The sequence below is a fragment of the Hoplias malabaricus genome, chromosome Y (assembly GCF_029633855.1).
Source record: "Hoplias malabaricus isolate fHopMal1 chromosome Y, fHopMal1.hap1, whole genome shotgun sequence".
Lineage (NCBI taxonomy): Eukaryota > Metazoa > Chordata > Actinopteri > Characiformes > Erythrinidae > Hoplias > Hoplias malabaricus.
The window spans coordinates 70310808-70333716 of record NC_089820.1 but is presented as its reverse complement, the minus strand read 5'-3'; the positions used below and the strand labels follow the sequence as shown (position 1 = coordinate 70333716).

The 22909-nt window shown below is 37.9% G+C and overlaps 1 protein-coding gene and 1 long non-coding RNA gene across 2 annotated transcripts in view; one reads left to right on the top strand and one right to left on the bottom strand.

Moving 5' to 3' along the window:
- The window catches only part of LOC136678515 (myosin-7-like), a 50736-nt gene that overhangs the window by 19926 nt on the left and 7901 nt on the right, over positions 1-22909 (bottom strand). Inside the window, 4 exon segments of the mRNA XM_066656563.1 lie at positions 137-200; positions 288-380; positions 520-625; positions 1701-1728. Coding sequence (XP_066512660.1) covers positions 137-200; positions 288-380; positions 520-625; positions 1701-1728 — 291 coding nt within the window.
- On the top strand, positions 10678-12199 carry LOC136677776 (uncharacterized). The gene is made up of 4 exons (XR_010796428.1): positions 10678-10929; positions 11040-11105; positions 11204-11279; positions 11365-12199. It is a non-coding gene; the product is annotated as an uncharacterized lncRNA (long non-coding RNA).

Genomic DNA, 22909 nt, shown 5'->3' with positions numbered 1-22909 from the left:
ATACAGTTTCTGACATTTTTCTTTTTTTTAATTAATATAATAAATATATGGAAGCAAGTATGGGTGGATGGCTTTAAATGATTCTAAATATTTAAAAAATTTGAGAGAAGTTGAAAAGGAGTGAGATATAACACACATGTTTCAATATCAGCTGATGCCAGTTTCCCTCTTGTATCAAAGTGGATTCTGATAAATTTACCCTGAAGGGAAAGATATAAAAACAGATAAAAATAATGAAATTAAATAATTTATAGATAACTGCGTTATATTAATAAACATTTACTTACAAATCTTGAAGAATTATCATTTCGGATAGTCTTGGCATTGCCAAAAGCTTCCAATGCAGGGTTGGCTTGGATAATTTGATCTTCCAATGTTCCCTGGAAAATGTACATCAAATTTTGAAATTACTTTAACCTTGAAATTTAATAGATAATAAATAGATTGTATTTTATTATTTTTGTATTACTTGTCAGAGTAGTTTAACTACTATTTTGTGAAAATTATGTAATTGAAAACCTTATTCTGAGCTACTGAATCCTTCTTTGTGCCACTTGCCGCAATGCTGGCAAAGTACTGAATCACTCTCTTAGTGTTTACAGTCTTCCCAGCACCTGATTCTCTACTGTAAATTCAAGAAAAATTAGGGATGCGTTATAACCCACCTATATTAATGAGCACTTTTACTGTATACAGTATTTTTTTTATTATTTTGTTGAACCATTAAATGTAAGTATATCTACAAGTGGAAGCCTAAAGAAAAATTACATGCACACTACAACAATATCTATTTGGTTCTATTCTAAGAGCCATTCTATTACAGATTTTTTGGAGTGATTACATATCAAAATACTGAGTATATAATATGAACATTTTGTACAGTAAATCCCTGTTTAATCCCAGAACATATTATTTAAAACAAGGGAAAACTGTCCCTTCCCCTAATCTCATCCAGTCTACAGCTGCTGTTCGATAGCTCTTTCCAAAGTTGGGCCTGACAATATACCTGGATAAGTACACTGGTATGGAAAATGCACTGTATTGGATCATAGGACCCTGCAGAGGATTGTGAAAATGGCAGGGGTGATCATCAGGCTCTTTTTACCCACCATTAAAACCACCGACTCCAAGTGCTGCATTTTTATATTGTCTTTCTGTCTTGTCTACAATACATTTGTAAATGTATCCCCTACATTTATTGATGAGTATGTTTTCTATTCGATGTATTTATTGTAAATTTGTAAAGGCCCAAGACGATTGAACAGTTAGAGGCCTGTATTAGACATGAATGGGAGAGCATTCCTATTTCTAAACTTGAGAAACTGGTCTCCTCTGTCCCCAGACGTCTGTTGAGTGTTGTAAGAAGAAGGGGGGATGCCACACAGTGGTAAAAAATGGCCTTGTCCCAACTTTTTTGGGATTGGTTGACGACATGAAATTTTGAATCAACATATTTTTCTCTTAAAATGATACATTCTCTCAGTTTAAACTTTTGATCTGTGATTTGTGTTCTATTCTGAATATAATATTAGATGTTGGCACCTCCACATCATTGCATTCAGTTTTTATTCACTGTTTGTTTAGTGTCTAGTGAACTTTTTTGGAATCCGGTTTGTAGGGCATAGATCTTAAAAACCTCAGAACTGTAATATCAACCAATAGAATATATTAATTTAAAAGAGATTTTATTAATAGCTTATGTAATCAGTATTGACTGGTTTTCGCGGTCTGAAAAAAAAAATTCATACATTATACATGCTTGACATGACAAATAATTTCAATAATGGAGCAGTTTTAACAAATGAAAATAACCATTTGCTTTTAGCAATATTTTAATGCCAAAATATCATATATGAATTCACTATTCAAAACGTAATCACAGAATTCTATTGTCTTTATGCAAAATATATAAATGCACCCTCAGACTTGCTTGGCTCAAACACAGATTCACTGTGCTTTCACTGGCTATGTTTACATGCAAATATTTTCCCCAATTGGACTGAATTCATTCAGATTATAGATTCTGTTTGAGGTGTTTATATGTACAGTCCACTCACTTCATTAAAATCACAGTTTATATGTATTCTACAAGTAATCAGAGCTGAAATGATGAACATGGACAGAGTAGCACTTAATATACACATTACTGTGGTTTGCTGTCTTTGAGGCTGCAGGCTACCTGAGTACTTTGAGACATTGGAAGAGAGAGAAAGGTCTTGTGCATGGACAGGCAGTGAGAGCTGGAGAGTTTCTTCTGAAAATAGTTAAAATAGTTTCCCTTGATTTTATAAAAATGTGAGTTGATGGAAGGATTTTTTTTTGCCATAGCCACCCCCGTCCAGCCTCCATGGAATCTTAAATGCTCAGTGCCATCTTTGGACAGATTAGATGTTTCCTGTAGCACTGTCAGGTAGCGCTGAGCATTTAGGATTTGGTTAATCCTGTAACAAACTGTAGCATGATATGATGAATGTGTATTAATTCCTAATAAGAAATTGTGACTTTCTGAGAGTTTTATTTTTTAAATACCCAAACTTTAGCTCGTTTCAGAGACATCTCCACACAAGCAGATGGAAGGTGAGATAAACCTCCAGAGCAGGCTCGTAAAACCCCCTCCAAGGACCCCTTTTTATAACTTAAGGACCCACAGGGTCAAGAAAAAATGCAGAGAGACACACAGACCCACCTTTATTCCATGTCCTCTTACACCTTTTTAAAGACTGTTAACTCTAAAAGACTCAAACATCCCAAAGTTCTTACCTGGAAAACAAGTGTATATGGGCACAAGGGGCAACAAGGGGCCTGGAGGTTGTGGGTTCGATTCCCGCTCCGGGTGACTGTCTGTGAGGAGTTGGTGTGTTCTCCCCGTGTCCGCGTGGGTTTCCTCCGGGTGCTCCGGTTTCCTCCCACAGTCCAAAAACACACGTTGCAGGTGGATTGGCGATTCGAAAGTGTCCGTAGGTGTGAGTGTGTGAGTGAATGTGTTGCCCTGTGAAGGACTTGCGTCCCCTCCAGGGTGTATTCCCGCCTTGCGCCCGATGATTCCAGGTAGGCTCTGGACCCCCCGCGACCCTAAATTGGATAAGCGGTTACAGATAATGGATGGATTATGTAGAACATGGTTGTCTTAATGATATTACTTTGTGTTAACATCTAATCTTTTATATTGCAAAAGTAGCCTTTTTCAAGGCTAAAGAGTAAAATGACTTGGGTTTATGAAATGACGTCAGGCGTCAGACTCATGGCTTTCTTAAACAGTCTTGGGCCCTTAAAGCGTGGTCCAGATAGAAACTACAGATTAAGAAAAGCTATTGTTTAACCCTAGCGAAATTTCAACGCCACACCCAGAGCCTGAAGGAAACCTTAGAACTCTGACCCTCAAATGGACGACAACGCCTCCAGACCAGCAATGACAAAGAAGACGGCCGCACGCACCCTCAAAATGATCTTCTGAGCTGAGGCCCCAGGAGAGACCTGCTTGGACTGTCTCTCACAAGGCGGCAGATCAACGATGATGAAGAATCCCCACAGAGACCTTCTGAATGCCACCAGCTCCGACAGCTGCGTCTGAAAGCCTCGGGAGAAAAGGAACGCCCGCGGCTGCCACCTCCAAGGCCTGCGTCTGCAATTCTCCAGGAAGTTGTGCTGGAAAGCACCGTCATCCATCTCCGGATACGTAGGGTCACATGGTCTCATGTCTCTCATGGCTCATGGGTTGGTACTGAAAGTTAGCTGGGATAAACAATAGCCTTTCTTAGAACTTAGGGTAATAATTATCATAGAGAAATTCCCTCATATATTAATCTCCCTGTTCCCTCATATATCGCTGTAATTCATTTCATTATCTGAATGTCTAATTAATATTCATTATTTGATATTACAATTAATAAACCAGTTGTATGATAAAACCAATCCTTGGTTATTTGTTTGTGTGTGCACCTTTCTTGTATGGAATTATAACTTCTAGTTCAGATTCAATTTCAGAGTCAAGAACCCACGGCAGGTCAATGAGCATAATTCATTAATAATAGTTAATTCTAGCTAATTCTGCTGTATATGTGAAGATGGCCTACTTGTCTAAGCTAAAATTAAGACAGGTAAGGACACTACATATTATCTAATGGCTCCCAAACATGGAGTTTAGCAAAATGAATTAAATAATTCATTATTAATAAAATAATAATTAATTATCATTGACTCCGCTATGTAGTGCTTATGCCACCGCAACGTGTGCATAACTATTTCCGCTACAAAACAAACAACAAAAGTTTTAAACTTTCTGTGCTGACAACACAATATATTTCTCATCTTCTTTGATATGCTACATGACCACCTTCCCTTTGGAAAAACTTGCCCTTGATCTGAAATAAAATAATGTTCTGAAATAAAATAGTGTTCTGTGACTTTTAAAAAGGAATAAGTATTTTGACACAGTTCTGAAATATACTGGCACTGACTTGGAGAGATATTAACTTTTGCCTAGTTTCTTCAGTGGTCTGCAGTGCTGCCCAGCCTGTGTATCACTTGCTATCAGCCCAGATATCCACTAGTTCTGGCGATGGCACATTTTGGGATTCATCCGGGACAGAGAACCACCCAGTCATGAAAGTGTGACCTACAGTGAGCTGACAGTGCCCGAAATTTTGAGGAAGGCTGCAGCACTTAGCATCATCTTGAAAGTAAATGTTACTGGTGTCCAGTCATTATGGCCACTCCTACACCAAGCCACACACAACTTTCACGTTTAAATGTGGACCAGTTACAGACTGTTATACAAGCAATTGATGATGGTGAATATGGACTAAGTTAGGCTGACTCATGTGAACTGTGACTTTATGAAATGATTGTAGATTATTTTAGAAATGAGAGACTGAGAGGCCTAGAAGATGAAGGCATGGCACAGCTTCTGTCCATCAATGACCTGCTCACTGACATTTTAACTAGCAATGTGAGTCTAACTACAAATACCCCAGGAACATCAAATGGCCACTTATCAAACAGGGTATGCCACTCTACCGCATCGCTCTGATGTCCCTCCAGCTTCACCTCCTTCGGAAGATACTGCGTCCATACACACACATCACAAACAAAGGACAAAGACATTCATCTATTACCCAGGTATCCTAGCTCACTGCAATCAGCCAGGCCTGCTATAATGTTGGTGGTGTTTTTTGGGTGTTTTTTGGGTGGTTTCTGAGGGTTGGGCAAAACTATCTTCCTACATTACTGATCAGTACAGTTCACAGATGTAGCTGCTCTGTTACCATGTTGCGAATTTAAGTTCCATGGTGTTCAAATCTCTGATGCAGTGTCTGAAATCTCTTGTAGTACCCTTTGAAAAGAACTGGAAGAAAGGTTTATGGAGTCTATTCATTTGTAAAGTGCTGCAGTTTTAAGGTCTTTGAAGATCTGTAACATTTGAACTCTGACGATCTGATTTTCGGCCTTTTGTGATTCTGTTTCAGATTTATATGAAAACATTGCAATACTATACACTTAGAATTATGTGTCTCAATGGGGCATCTTCATCATGACGGGTGCTCTATATGTCCAGTCAATAAATGGTTTTTATTTATTCCCTCTTCATAGGTGAGTAATTCTCTTCCTGCGCCATAGGTGAGTAATATAGACTTATTTTTTCTGTTTCATTTTTTCCCTTCAAACACGCTGTTCCACCTTAAAAGGCCAAAATTCCAAAATTCATTTGAAAAGCTTCAAAAATGGGAAAATATGTTTAAAAAAAAAAATAACACATTGAAAACAATAGGGCTGCTGGTGCAGGCTTTGTCTCCACTTCCATCTAATAATAACTTCCACCTAATAATAACAGTAAACACAGAAAACAATAGGGCTCAGGCTGTATTAAATACTCCAAAAAGCATAGGACTTTGCACCTCCTATGCTTACCTTGCTTGCATCTCCTGTGTTCAGGGTCTAATTATAAAGACACAGAACACTAAGGCCTTAACCGCGACCATGAAATGGGCAAGCGGAAAAGATGATGATGAGTAGGCGTTACCTACACCTCCAGTGCTTGGGCCCTAATTAGTCATTTTATTTTTCTGAGTGGTTTATGCGAATTTTGTTCCACTAAATATCCATGTGCAATCAGAAAGTAGCACATATTTTAGCATATTTGAGTAAATATGAGTGTAAGCCATGAAAATCTGAAGGTGAGCAGATTAAGTCTGAATATAAACTGTTAATCTGATTGAGCACATATCTATTTTGCATGAATGCTGTCATGAATAATGAGTGCTATATCAATAGCGCTTTCACATTTTAAAAATATGCTCCTGACATTTGGCATTAAAATAATGCCACTTGTGATCTGATAATAGAAGTATGCATTGATGAAATTGATCTTGATGTGTTCATTTTTGATGTGTTGATCCTGATGTGTTACACGTTTTACCCATTTTAACTGTCACTGAATTCCCTAAAATTTATACATTGATTTATTTGCTTGATAGAAGCACTAATGTTTAAGGTAATGTTTACTGATATTTTAATACTATGGAACTATAGTAAAATTTCTGTAAAGTGCTACACAGTAAGATACTTTATACTGACAGTATTTAACGGTAGCTAAAACGGTAGCAGGTTATGGTAAATTTTAAAGAACCTTTTTGCACTAAATGAAGCCACCCCCCTAGGCTATAATTATGCACATAGCCCAAGAATATCAGGCAAAGGAGGTGGAGTATGTGTAATTTACCAAAACACCCTAGAAATTAGTCTTAAACAATGTGACACCTTCTCTTCTTTTGAGGTTCTCTCCACTATTATTACAAATCCGGTCACAAAAAAGGACGCATTTTTATTATGCAACATTTACAGACCACCAGGGCCTTACTTAGAATTTCTGAAAGAATTCAGCGATTTTGCTACAAACCTAGCGGTGTGCAATCATAAAGTTATAATTGTAGGAGATTTCAATATCCATTTTGAGAAGGAAAGTGACCCACTAAAAAGGCATTTACCTCAATCTTAGACTCTATTGGTATTACTCAAAATGTAACAGGGCCTACACACTACTGCAGCCACACTTTAGACTTAGTTCTGACACTAGGTCTTAACATTGACAAAATTAATATCTTACCGCAATCCTCAGCAATCTCCGATCATTACTTAATTTCATATGAGCTACCTTTTAGCCATAATATATGTAAGAACCCTCGCTATTCTACAAGGCGTATAATAAAACCATCTACCGCCCTACAATTTATAGAAAACCTACCAGAACTATCGACCCCAGTTCCAACTCCATCAGACCCAATGGACCTAGATGTACTAACTGATTACCTAGAAAATACCTGTCGATCTACTTTAGAAAAGGTAGCACCACTTAAACATAAAAGTATAAGACAGAAAAAGCTCGCACCATGGTATAACGATAAGACCCGTACTTTAAAACAAACATTACAAAAACTAGAGCGGAAATGGCGATCAACCAAGCTTGAAGTGTTCCATTCTGCCTGGAAGGACAGCCTTATAGAGTATAGAAATGCCCTCACTAAAGCTCGCTCAGCATATCTGGCCTCACTGATCTCCAATAATAAAAATAATCCGAGAGCACTGTTTAGTGTGTTTTCTAGAATTACAAAAAATCAAGCAGGTTCTGAACAACTAATTCCAGCAACTCTCACCAGTAAAGATTTTATGGACTTTTTTAATAATAAAATTGAGAATATTAGACAACAAACTCAAGCCACAGGATCAAATCCATCCTGGCTGCCACCCGATGTGAATGATATAAAACATAATATAACTGTAAAAGAAAGACTTCAAACCTTTTACCCACTCCCACAATTAGAGAAGATTATCACCTCCGCAAACTGTACAACTTGCACACTTGATGCAATTCCCAAAAAGTTGCTTAAAGAAGTACTACCAACTATTATTGATCCTCTTTTAACTATAGTAAACTCATCCCTTAGTCTGGGACATGTACCCAAAGCTTTTAAAGTAGCAGTTATTAAACCTATGATCAAGAAACCAAATCTTGATGCTAGTACACTGTCTAATTACAGGCCTATTTCTAATTTGCCATTTCTGTCCAAGATCTTAGAAAGAGCTGTGGCCCAACAACTTAGTTCATATCTACATAAGAATCATATATATGAAAAATTCCAATCTGGATTCAGGCAACATCATAGTACAGAGACAGCTCTAGTCAAGATAACAAATGTTCTTCTTCTTGCCTCTGATCAAGGCCACATATCCCTGTTGGTGCTTCTTGACCTAAGTGCAGCCTTCGATACAATAGACCACAATATTCTCATAGAAAGGTTAGAAAACATGGTTGGAATCACAGGGACAGCCCTATTATGGTTCAAATCTTACTTAACGGAACGTTATCAATTCGTAAAAGTAAACAATCTAAATTCAAATTATTCTAAAGTAAGATTTGGAATTCCACAAGGCTCTATTTTAGGACCATTATTATTTACATTATACATGTTACCGCTAGGCACAGTTATAAGAAACCATGACATTAACTTTCACTGTTACGCAGACGACGCACAATTGTATATTTCAGCCAAGCCCGATGACAAACACAGATTAAAGAAAATAGAGGACTGTGTAAAAGACGTGAAAGGCTGGATGTTGCGTAACTTCCTCCTTCTAAACAGCAACAAAACAGAGGTCCTGCTTTTGGGTCCAAAAGTGGCAAGAAATAAATTATCAGATTTAATTTTAAATCTAGCTGACTTTCCAGTTAAACCTGGTTCAGCAGCAAAAAATCTTGGTGTCATAATTGACCCGGATTTATCATTTGATCAACACATAGGTAGTATCACTAGGACAGCTTTTTTACATCTTCGCAATATTGCTAAGATTAGAAATGCCTTATCCCTCCAGGACGCAGAAACATTAGTACATGCCTTTATTACTTCAAGGCTTGACTACTGTAACACACTACTGTCAGGATGCACCAGCAGCAATTTAAGAAAACTTCAACTAGTTCAAAATGCTGCAGCTAGGGTCCTCACTAAAACTAGAAAATTTGAACATATCAGCCCAGATTTATCATCACTTCATTGGCTGCCTGTTAAATTCCGCATTGACTACAAAATTTTGTTATTAACATATAAAGCTCTACATGGGCTTGCTCCTGAATATCTTCAAGATACAATTTCCTATTATGAGCCCCCACGTTCACTCAGATCACAAAATACTGGATTTTTAATTGTTCCCAGAATTCAGAAGGCCTCAGCTGGGGGAAGAGCCTTTCTTATAAAGCCCCCAGACTCTGGAATGATCTTCCAGAAAATGTTCAGGACTCAGACACAGTCGCAATCTTCAAATCTAGGCTAAAAACACATTTGTTTAGTTTATCTTTTGGTAGCTAATGCTCCCCCATAGATAAAGGCGGCAGATCCGGGGGGTCCATGGACACAGGGAATTATAGTAAACTGAGACGCTGGTGCTGTCGTTCCGCCGCTTCTCGCGATCACTCAGGTTTGTTGACGGTGGAGCGGAGGGATGCCAGTGTTTCAGGATGCTCCCGTGTCTGTGTGTCCTCCTGGTTCTCTCCTTTTAGTTAAAGCTGTCATAGTCAGATCTGCCGGAGTCATTAGCCACACTCTGGAAATTTTCATATTTTCTACTTTACAAACACAAAACAGTTCAAAACTAATTCCATCCCTTTACATCTTTCCGAGTAAACGACTGCCCACCTGTCTGTCTGGACACTGATGGATGACTGTCGAGACCCTCCTCCACGCTTCAGACCAGCTGCCCACGCTCCAGCAACCACCAAGTGCCTTGAAGCTGTCCCTTCACTGAAGTTCTCATGGACTACTAACTATCATCACCAGTAGATTGACCAGAGGAGGATGGGTCACCAGAGAGAGATATATGAGGCACTTTTTGTAACTTCGTTTTGACAGGTCATTTGGGCCAATCAGAGCGTGCCACGTCATCAAGCCCCGCCCCCTTTTGGGAGGGGAGTCCCGCCCCCTTGTCCAATCAGAAGCGTGTATTTGACAGGAAGTCCCGCCCTCTCGTCCAATCAGAAGCGTTTATTTGCTCGGAAGTCCCGCCCTGTCATCGACCAATCATAAGTGTGTATTTTCCCGCCCTTGTTCAAAAGTCCCGCCCTCGCTTCGTCCAATCGCAAGCGTGTATTTTACCCCCGGATTTCCCGCCCTCCCCTCAACCAATCATAAACGTGTATTTTAACCGTAATTCCCGCCCTTCGCTCTGTTTTATTATAGATATCTACGACCCCCCACGATGAACCCCTTTATCGCGCGCGCACATACGCGAGCCCCCCACCCCTTTATCGCGCACACACGCGCGCACAGGCTCTGTTTCATCACAGGTGTCAAGTCACGAGCTACGCTTTATCAGTCGCACACTCGCTACCGTAATCGCTAACGATCAACCACCCCACCCCTTTTATCGCGCGCACACACATAAGTGAACCCCCCACCCCTTTTATCGCGCGCACACACATAAGTGAACCCCCCACCCCTTTTATCGCGCGCACACACATAAGTGAACCCCCCACCACTTTGGAATTACAGGAATCGTCCAACGGTCTCAAACCCCCCCCCTCAAACGGTTATGACACACGCACGTACCCCCCACACACACACATACAGGGTATACATAAGTAAATTTTTTATTTTCTAACTCCAAGTTCTAAATGATTAATGGTGTTTTAGTGATTAAAGATTGTTTTAAAATCGTTCATTTTCTCCCCCGGTCTATGACCCACACCCCAAAACATACTGTTTTCATACGATAAAAAATGACATTTGAAGATGTCTTAACGCTGCCCCTCCTAAACCCTCCTCCTCGCTGTACGTCAGAAAAGTTTACGATAAGTGACTCAGTATATCTAGGAGCTCAAAAATCTACGCATTACACGCTGACATTCAACTTTGGATGATATACTGCTCGGACTGGAACCAAAAGGTAAGAACTGACATTTATAACGTAAAATAAGAATAATTTAAGAATATTACTTTATATTTCATTTTAAAAATTTTATATATTTATTTATTTATTTTATTTTTATTTTTTAGATTAAGAACAAACAAGAACAGACGTGATGGCTAATATTTTACAAGCTCCAAGACTAAGTCCTTAGGGTAAGTAAATATATATATATATTTATATATAAATGTGTATATATATATGTAATATGTATTTTATAATGTTATTCATGAAAATTTTCGTATCTCTTTAGTCAAACGTCCTAAACAGTTATGAACTGGAGACACCTCCTACTTGAACACATCCACTTATGATGAAGCTCTTCCCCTGTAAGTAAAGTACAATATGTTATTCATAATTTTGTGTGTATTTCCTAGTCCTAATTGAAGCTTTTTGTATTTTTTTCATCCTTAGATTTCAGTAAAAACAATCTGAAACTATTATGATGCTACTTTCTACGAATGCTGTCGTCTGTGAAGAGCCATCGACTGTTGACTCAAGAATGTAAAACTTATTTTATTTAATGTTTATTTATTCATTTGCTTTATTGTATTAGTCAAATGGCGCAAAAACGCCCTAACAACGAGGTTTTAAACAATGAAGCTAAGAAGCCTAACATCAGTCCTTTTTCACATGATTTAAATAGCACTCAGATAATCTGCGAACTAAAACGCAGTATTTCAAAATTAGAAACTAAATTGAATGAATACGAAACGTACACAACTCTGAATCCTTTTCTGTTAGAAGCTGTAAATCAGCTTAATGACAGTTTGTCAGTAAATCCAACCCAAAACTTTGAATGTTTAAAGTCTCCTGTTAATACCTCAGAAAATACAGCTAAAAGTTTGCATGATGTTTTCTTTGAACTGGAGCACAGCTTATCGAAATTACAAAACACACTCAATGAATACGACACGTGTACAACTCTGAATCCTTTTCTGTTAGATGCTGTAAAACAGCTTAATGACAGTTTGTCAGAACCTTCTAAGCCAACCACAGACTTTGAATGTTTAACGTCTCCTGTTAATACCTCAGAAAATAATCCTGAAATTTTGTCAGATTTTTTCTATGAACTAAATCAAAGTCTTTTGAGATTAAATGATAATCTGATAAACTTAAGTCAAAATTCATTAACCAGTCCTGATTATCATGACAATTCTCCTCCTTCACCTAATATTGAGAATAACCCCAATGACAATTCTCCTCCTCCATCACCTAATATTGAGAATAACCCCAATGACAATTCTCCTCCTCCTTCACCTAATATTGAGAATAACCCCAATGACAATTCTCCTCCTCCTTCACCTAATACTGAGAATAACCCCAATGACAATCCACCTGACGATGGTGATGTACAAACGGGAGGTGATCTTGACCCAAATATCAATATAAATCGCTTAGACAGATTCCGCACCACAGAAATTAGAAGAAGGATAAACTTTTTTTCTCTCGGTAACGTCGACAGCTTTGCAGAATTTTACAATTATGTTCTTGAGATTTTAAATGAAATGCTCAATGTTGCCAATGGTGAAATAGTTGGACCGAGTGATGGTGTGTTTGTAGAAATTCAGGGTGATTCGCTCAATGTTTCGTCGCGTGTTCAGATAAATGATGGGGGTATCGATCTGAATTCCTTTCTGATGTTGTTTGAAAACTCCATCCAGAGTAAATTTGAAATACTTTCCGATGAAACTTTACAATTAGTTATTCGGATTGTGCACGCTCCTCAGGGTGGAGGGAAAAAAAAGCTATCGGGTATCTTCAGCACAGATTTTATTCAGAAAAAGATGAAACATCTGTATGTTTTTCACAACAAAGATAACCTCTGTTTTGCCTTATGCGTTTCTCAAATATTGAATCCTGAGAAAAACATTTTCGAAGTAGAACAAATAGCGAGGCAACTGCAAAATGATGTAGGTTTATCCATAGATGAAATGGTTAGCTTTGCACATATCGCACGCTTTGAGCAACATTTGAACTGCAAAATCATAGTGTTGTACCGAAGTGATGAAAAGAAGGGGTATAGTTTGTTTCAGAACACTAACATGCCTCATGACAAAACCGTTTACCTGTTCTTGCAAGATAACCATTATTACGGCGTCAAAAATCTTAAAGGTGTTTTAGGTACATCCTATGTCTGCCCCTACTGTTCCACCGGCTTTAACAATCAGAAACATCACAAATGCGATTTTCATTGCAACGTATGTCTTGACAAAGACTGTCCTAAACGGTCTAAAAAGACTGTACAATGTGAAGATTGTCTAAGGGTTTGCAGATCGCAGTATTGTTATGATAAACATAAAACAGTGATCGATCCAAGCGGTGATCAAACTTTATGCAAAACTAGATTCTACTGCCCTAAATGCAATACCGTGCAGGATCAGAGTAAAGGATCGAAAAAGCATCAGTGTCAAACCAATCGTTGTAAAAACTGTGGAGCCAAAGTTGATTCAGAAATCACACATGAATGTTTTATGCAACCTATAATATTTGAAATTCCCGATGAAAAGTACGTCTTTTACGATTTTGAGACGAATCAAGAAACAGGTTACCACGTAGCTAATTATATATGTTGCATTGATTTCAAAGGTAGGGAGTGGACAGCAAAAGGGGACAATTGCGTGGCATCATTCTTTAGAAAGTATCGCAAGGAAAAGTATAAAAGTTATACATTCATAGCGCACAACGCTAGAGGGTATGATTCATACCTTTTGTTGAACCATTTAGTGAAGGAAGGTATCACCCCTAACATCATAGCGCAAGGTGGTAAAATCTTGTGTTTTCAAGATGTTGAGTATAAACAGAGATACATCGATAGTCTCTCTTTTCTCCCTATGAGACTGAGCGCTATTCCAAAGGCTATGGGGTTCACATCAGACAAAAAAGGTTATTTCCCACATTTTTGGAATACTGTGGAAAATCAGAATTATGTAGGACCTTATCCGAAACCCGAGTTCTACGGGGTAGACACCATGATGACCAAAGAAAGAGAAGAATTTTTTGAATGGTACAATACATGTACAGGAAAGCTCTTTCACTTTAAGGAAGAAATGGCTCAATATTGTAAGAACGACGTCCACATTCTGAGAAAAGGTTGTATAGCTTTCAGGGATGAGATACTTAGCAGTACAATGGTTGACCCGTTCAAATGCATCACCATAGCTAGTGTCTGTTTACAAATATTCAGAATCAACTTTCTGTCTGAAAACATTTTAGCTATCCCGCCATTAGATAATTACATCGACAGTCAGAAATCTTTCTCAACACCTTCCATACAATGGCTCGAGTACATCTCTGAGAGAGACAAGATCCCCATCCGACATGCCCTCAATGAAGGTGAGGTCAAATTCGGAAACTATTTTGTGGATGGTTATTATGACGACGGTAGTGAACGTAAGGCTTTTGAGTTTTTAGGATGTTTTTATCACGGATGTGATAAATGTTTTCCTTCAAATTTACCACATCCTCTAAGTAAGAGTTCACAATCCTTTGGGGATGTTTATCAAAATTCTATGGATAGAATTCAGACTTTACAAAACACTTTCAAACTGAACGTAACTATGATGTGGGAGCATACCTGGAATGAGATGAAAAGATCAAACCAGGATGTTAAATTGTTTATGTCCCGCTTTGACTTCCCTGAGCGCATAAAACCGCGAGATGCTCTGTTTGGTGGTCGAACAAACGCATTACATCTCCATTATGTAGCACAGCCCGGTGAAAGGATTGATTACTATGATTTCACGTCCCTCTATCCTTATGTAAATAAAACAAAGAGGTACCCCGTGGGTCACCCCACTATCATCTTTCGTGATTTCCAACCGTTGGAAAAATATTTTGGGCTTATTAGAGCAAAAGTTCTCCCCCCTAAGGGCTTGTGGGCCCCTGTTCTCCCTTATAGAGTGAAAAGCAAACTCTTGTTTCCTTTGTGTCGGACGTGTGCTGAACAACAAATGCAAAACTGTAAACACTCGGATGAGGAGAGGGCCCTGACAGGTAGTTGGTGTAGCGTTGAGGTGATGAAAGCCATTGAGAAGGGGTACAGAGTGTTGAAGGTGTTTGAAATATGGCACTTCCCTAATCATTCGAAATATTTGTTTACAGAATACATCGACAGGTTTCTGCAGACAAAACAGGAGAGTTCAGGTTATCCCTCCTGGGTGGTGAATGAGGCCGATAAAAAAGAGTACATTCAAAAGTATGAGGAGAATGAAGGGATCAAACTAGAACAATCACGCATTGAAGTTAATCCTGCGCAGAGATCTGTGGCTAAACTGGCTTTGAATTCTTTATGGGGAAAAATGTGTCAGAGAACAGACAGGACAAACACTACACTGATCAAAGACCCTAGTGAGTTTTTACAATTCATATTCTCGGATATGTATAACGTAAGTCATTTCTCCTTTCTGAATCAGGAGGTGGCATTGGTGCAGTGGCGTTACGCAGACGATAGATGTCTCAAACCGGGTAACGCTAATGTATTTATAGGTATTTTCACCACAGCCTATGCTAGACTTGAATTATACAATGTGATAGATCAACTACAGCAGAGATGCTTATACACGGATACTGACAGCGTCATTTTCAAAAGTAAAGAAGGTGACTGGATGCCTCCTCTAAGTGATTACTTAGGAGGCCTTACGAGTGAATTGGACACAGGTGATCAAATAGTAGAATTTGTCAGCGGGGGTCCGAAAACCTATGGTTACCGCACTCTCAAAGGGAAGACTACGATGAAAGTTAAGGGTATTACTTTAAACTACACCAATGGTGAAATTGTTAACTTGAAATCCTTGACAGAACTGGTTAATGAACATGTGAAAAATCCTAATTCTAACGCTGAAATTATGACTACCCACAATCAAATTGTGAGAGATAAAAGAGGCTTTCACTTAAAAAACAAATCACTGATGAAAAGGTTCAGAGTTGTGTACGATAAACGTGTTCTCTTACCCGATTTCACAACATTACCATACGGATATTAAATAACTAACTAAAAATGATTCATCCAAGGGGATTTGATTCTAGACTTCAGCTTCCTTTTTCTTGTATAGTGTGTGGACCAAGCAATAGTGGAAAATCTTTTTTTATCAAAATGTTGTTGGAAAATTGTAAGGATTCCATGTCAAAAACCCCGGATCAAATTGTATGGTGTTATACGTGCTGGCAACCTCTCTATGATGAACTGCTGAACAAAATAAACATACGTTTTGTTCAAGGAATACCCGACTCTTTGTGTGATGATGAACTCTTTCCACCGCACAAAACAAATTTATTGGTAATCGATGATCTGATGGAAACAGCTAGCAAGAACGAGGAGGTAGAGAAGGCTTTTACAAAATATACACACCACAGAAACCTGAGCGTCATCTACTTGGTTCAAAATCTGTTTTTTCAAGGAAAAAGTAGCAGAACCATCAACTTAAACACCAACTATATGGTGCTTTTTAAAAATCCTAGAGATAAACTACAGATAAGCATACTGGCACGTCAAATGTATCCGGGAAACAACAAATACTTTTTAGAATGTTACCAAGAAGCAACTGCTAGACCTTATGGGTATTTATTTGTAGATTTAAAAGCATCAACGCCAGATGAACTTCGTCTCAGGTCAGGATTGTTTGCGTGGGAGAATCCTGCAGTGTATATTCCAAAGAAAAAATTTGTAAAGTACTGAAAAATGTCTGCGCGTCTAAAGAGAAATGTTCAGATGTTGACATCTCTATTTCATGATACCCCTGGAGAAAGGAAGGTTATATTACGTAAAGCTTCCTCAGATCTCATATTAGCCATCTGCGAATTAGCCCTAAATCTATTGAGAGGAAACATACCTTTAACGTCTCGTCAATATCATCAGTTTAAAAGACAGAAAAAATTAATTCAACTATTTGCTAATAAAAAAACATCTGTGGAGACTAAAAGAAAATCTGTTAACCAATCCGGAGGATTTCTTCTCCCTTTATTAAGTGTCGCAATCCCCTTCATCAGCAGTTTAATAACATCTGGTCAGAGATAACATGGAAACCGCTGATAAGATGTATTTGGTGCCTCAACACCAGTTAGATAAACTTAAAAACATGACGAGTGGAAAAGAAACTGTTAGAAAAATGGTGGAAAATGATATAGACGATGTGATGCGTCATATATTGAACAGATCTGATTTGATTCCTTATGAAAAGGCTAAACTTTATGCATCAGCCTTGCAACGATTTTTAAACATCGTCAAACAGGGGGAAGAGGAAACGTCTCAAATAACCCTTTCCCTACCTACTGAAAATAAGCCGTCGACGGAGGCGACTGAAAATAAACCTTTGACTGAGGATTTACAAACAACCAAAGATGAAATTATTAAAGAGGTTATAGCAAATGTTCCAGCCAGAACCAGAAAAAATGCTTCTTACATCATGGAGAAAATATTAAAGTCTGATGATGTAGCTTCATGGAATGATGAAGGTGAATTTATTTTCAATGGTCAAACAGTAAAAGGATCACACATGTTGGATTTGATTAAAAATCTCACAGCTCCTCAAAAAGTATCTGATGACCGGAGACCTTTAGGCTGGGGTGAACTGTTACAAACTGTCGCTAACTTAAACATTCCATTTTCAACCATTCCTAATGCAGGGGTTAGACGAAAAATATCTGATGTTAAAAAATCCAAAACGTTGTATTCTACCCCTGCTTCCTCCCCTACAAGTTATGATTCCTCTAATCTTGAACCTGCTTTTAAATCTCCTAGATTTACCGCTTCAAACTGGTTGAATTTTTAATTATTCATATTGTAATTTTATTTCATAAATGATGAATCTTTGTAACAATTAATCATGTAATGTTTATCTTTATTTAAATAAAATGCAATTTCAATGATTTTACATGTGTCATCGTTATTATTTTATTTCAAATACAATGTAAATCTTTCACCAGAGTTAACACATTGAATACAATTCTTAACGTGTGTGTTATTTTTTCTAGGGTACATTTTTTTAACAAAAGCTACAACCATATCATCATTTCTTTTTAAATCATCACTATACATAGACATAATTTCATTTAAAGTATAACCTTTAGCTTTATGATATAAAAAGAATACACAATGTTGTCCGCAACAAACAGATTCGAACCTCTGCACTTGTTTAGAGTTATGTATTATTTCCAGACAGTTCCTTTTTAAAAAATAATAAATAGATTCAGGAAAGATGGGGGAATTTGGTCGATTTCCGTATGAATCGAAAAAATATCCTGTGGTTTCATTGATTATATATAAAGCCAGCCAGTGACCCCCTGGCATGTGGCTCGGGTCGGTATTTACGATGAACAAAGCAGGAAACTGCGTCAATCTGTTCTCGGGTAACTCATCACTAGCAAAAACACCGTAAAAGACTTTCTTAGAGACGGACAACTTCTCATCAACTCTGTAAGTTCTTCGGTATCCATGGTTATTGATAATCTATGAGAACGTTTCGACGACTATTGATTTCCAAAATTGAATCAAAACTGGCATACACAATTAGATTCACAGTCCTCGGAAGAGGGTTTCGAAATCTGAGTTCCAGTCTCATATTACCTGACTTTATTAAAGATAGATGCTGCCCACAGTCATCATCGGGTGTCAGGTTGAATGCGACCAGAGTGTAACCTTGGGTGTAGTCTTGTCTGTTTATAGACAACCCCTGATCTTTAAGTTGTTTTCCTGAAGCTAAAATTAAGGAATGAAACTCACGGACCACATTCCCGTTTTGAAAATCCGGCTGGAATGGCTTTGCAGGGTGTTGTGTCCCATCTACATACAGAGCTATAAACTCTGTATCGTAATGTTTAAAATTAAACGGATTTTTATTGTATACACCGCTGAAAGCGTCATTATCGACCATTCCGAAAATTAATGTTTTAGGAAGGGGTCCGAGGAACAGGTTCTCTTGGGTACAGATACGACTGCCTGCGGGTAGACTGAAGGTTTTCATAGAGACCCTCTCTAACGGATATTTAGCTGTAGCGTTAAGTAACGCCTGCGCATGACCCAGTTTCACAGCTGGAGAAACTGTTACTTTTTTCACAAACAGCGATGCTGAGAGTAATTTGAGATTGTAATCCCTCGGTCCTTCTTTCATTAGACAAAATTCCTCTTTACTTCGAACCATTTTAATTTTTAAATCAACTCCGTTTAGTAAAAGTTTATCTTGAAAAAATATATCAGAATGGATGTGCCCGATCAAATCAAAGGTTTTACTTTCTGAGCTAAAAAGAGCCCTGTTTTTTAATCCATTATTACGACCTTGAGGGTCGGTTACATCCATCTGACCGGCTGTATCTTTATAAAACAACCCGGTTGAAAATTGCGTTTGCAAGGCGTCTGCGCCATAATTCATGATACACTCCATTATTGATCTGTATGGGTAAGTATTGCTTGATTGACTGATGAGGCGATCCCCAAGCATAACATCTACTTGTGAAAATAGAGATGCTATGGGATAGTTAATCATTCCGACCTTGGCATCGTTAGCAATATTTGACCCGTCAGGATTTGTAATCTTACATCTTAGATGTAAAAAGGTGTTGTTCAAGTCCAGGTAGTCTTCTCCATTTCCTGCTACGTAAAACTCCAAGGGTCCGTTATCAGTCAAGGCGGAAAGTGGCGGTATTTCGACATAAGTATATTTTTCAATACTTGTTTGAGTGTAAGGTAACGTAAAAATGTCTAGCTCAGATTTGGTGCATTCAGTTGAAAGACTGTGTAAGAAAGCCATTGTATTAGAAAATGTTCAATCTTCTGCGTTTGATAGAAGAGGAGGAGGACGAAGCACGCTTGTTGTCTCTTCGTTTGTTCTTTTTCACTCTGCCTTTACTCTCTGCAAGCTTTCGCTTTTTATCTGTAATTACAACTCGCCTCCCAGGAGGCCTCTTAACATTCTTGCGCGCAATCGCAGCAATTCCTGATCCATCCTGTTTTTGATTCCTGTTAATAATGTTGCTCACAACGTCACTTACTATGCCTTGCGCGGCTGTTTTAAAATGCGGTTTTACAATAGATATACCCCTTTTAATAACAGGCACAGCCATCCTAAAAAGCGCTTTGAAGATTCCGCCTAACCCGGAACCATACATAGTCGGTGTTCCTTGATACCCCGGAAGACCACTTCCTGCTTGATTTGTATAATATTCTATAAGATTTCTGGGGTCCGTGTAGCTTATACCGGTCATTTTCAAACGCGAAATGAATGTTTTGCGGGTCTAAAGTGAAGTTTAGCGATGAATTTTCCGTAGAGAAAAGGAATATGTTGATTCTGGTCTGATTTAATTTCAATAACTATATCGTTTATAAAACTCTTGCTCACAGGTACGTAGTGTGGCTTGTCGTAAGTTATTGTGACAATTTCGTTGTTCTCACCGGTTATATGTACACATCTCAACAATGGTACAAAACTATCCCCTACCCTTTGATAATGAATAATATCTGTATACACGTACAGGGTGTAAAATCCTGCGCGGACGTCTACCGGATAGCGAGCCTCAGGTTCATCACGTGTAAGATTTTTCTTTGGTTCCAGACCTAATATAATTGATAGAATACCTTGAGCCCCCAGCGAATAACTTTTATCAGTTACCATACGTATTTTGTATGTATTAATATTATAATGGATTTTTATTTCAAGGCCTAACTTTTTTATAGATCTATTCATTTCCTGAACCAGAGCATCTATGTTGCTGTAATACCCCGGACTCATCTGACAGTTATAAAATTCTTTTTTCATTCCGTCATCGAATCGAACAAAAAATATGCTTTCCCACGCTGTCAACGAGTACCATGAATGAGGATATTGTACTTCAGTGAGAGACACCTCCCAGTCACCCGTCAATTCAATAGGCTTGGCAAATTTGGTCGTGTAACATGAAATCTTGTTTTCAGGATAGATGTCTTTGGATGCGTTGCTCGGGAGAGTCACGTAGAACCCTGTCTCTTCCATGACTATATGATTATGATTTTCATGGCGTTCCTATCAAATCTTTTTAAACTTTGATGTCAATCACATCCTTTGCAGGGATCCAAGAGTTAAACTTTTCAGGCCACCCCACCCATTTAACTAAACACATCTTTCTCCTATTTTGTATTTTTTCATCTAAAATGTTCTCAATTTTATAGGTTTTATTTTTTCCGACTATAATTTTTTGTAGCTCCTGTTCATAAAATGCCCCGTCAATGTTTTCACCGTCCATATCTTGCAGCTTGTAAACCGGAGGATCTCTCGGTATCTGTTCCAAAACGGTGAAATTTTCGGTCGTATAATTTTGCTCATATCCTTTTTCGAAATATCTTTTCACACGAGAAATCTTTACAATGTCCCCGATCTTAAACTTAAAACGTAGTTTCTTGGTTCTTGAAGGAATCAACCCGTACAAGTTTTTAAAAGCTTTGAATGAATTTGATTCATTAACATCAACAGGTTTCATTTTGATAGAGCTGTGGTAATTACTATTGTAAGCAAGGACCATATCCTGTACCACATCAACGTATTTTCTCGTATTAACAGCTGTGAAATATTTCCACATTTTATTTTTAAGCGTCTTGTTAAAACGTTCACAGACCGAAGCTTTCTGCCCTGTGCCTGTTGCAAAATGTACGATATTATATCTGTTCATTAATCCTTGAAAGCTTTTGTTAAAAAATTCTTTTCCTTGGTCAGTTTGTAGTTTTTTAGGAACTCTCCCATCCATCAGAATAGACTCAAAAGCTTTTGTCACCTCAGCTCCTGATTTGTTCCGTAATACACATACCCAAGCATATTTAGATAAAATATCTATACAAGTTAACATAAATTTCATATTCTCATTATTCTCTGACAAACTAGTCATATCCACTAAATCGGCTTGCCATTGTTCATCCATGTTTTTCACAAAAACTCTGTTTTTCTTAAATTTAACAGAAACAGGTTTATGCAGAGTGTATGCATCCTGCTCTGCTAGCCAGGTTTTAAGTTCACCATCGTTTACCCGTTTACCAATTTTCTCAACAATAGCTCTTTGCAAACTCTCAACCCCTCCGTAAGATCCTGGGTCTGAGGGCGTGTAATAGATGTGTCTCATTAACTGCTTCGTCATTTTTGTAATAATGAGTCAAATATGTGTGATCTCAATATTTTATTGATTTATATTCAGAAATCTTGGGGTCTAAAATAAAAGTGTTAGATAAATAATATACTTTGGTTTAAGAATTAAACAAGACACCGCAGAGTCAAAACACACACTGTATGAAATAAATTTATATTATTACTTTTCAAAAAATCACACATTGTTTAAGATACATTAAATAAATAATTTTATTATTAGTTTTTCAAAATCACACACAATTGGTTACATACTTTTTAAAAGAATAAAAAAAACATATATATATATACACAAGAAAATAAAATAAAAATATATACATTAAATAAAATTAAAAAATAAAAAAGTTCAGAGGTGTTAGTGACACATTTCAGACGTTTTATTGAGTAGGTGAGGTGAAATTGTCCATGAGATGTTGAATTTGGTAGCCCCAGTAATCTACATTGTCATTATTGACATGTTCTGAGTACACGGGGGGAGCTTTGTCTTTGATCTCTTTTAGAGCAGTTGCGATATTAATCTCGTTTCGCAAATCGCACACAATCGTTTCAAACGACCCCAACAATTTTTCTAAAGATGGGAGATGCATGTACCCACAGAGATGCAATACTCTCGCTAAGAGAAATTTAAGACACGGGCGATAGAGTTTCTTGAGAAGCCTTTTAGCATTGATGTGTAGGTAAAATTCTTCCGGATCGTAGAGGCATGAATGTTGGTGTTGCGACGGGTGGTCAACGACGCATCCGTTGCAGTTTTCAAGCATATCCTTCTGAATCACCTTCTCAAGGAGGTCCGCTGTGAAAGCCCGAATGATGGAGAGCATAGACGGGGTCACAAACTCGTCATCCTGAGCCTTGAAAGA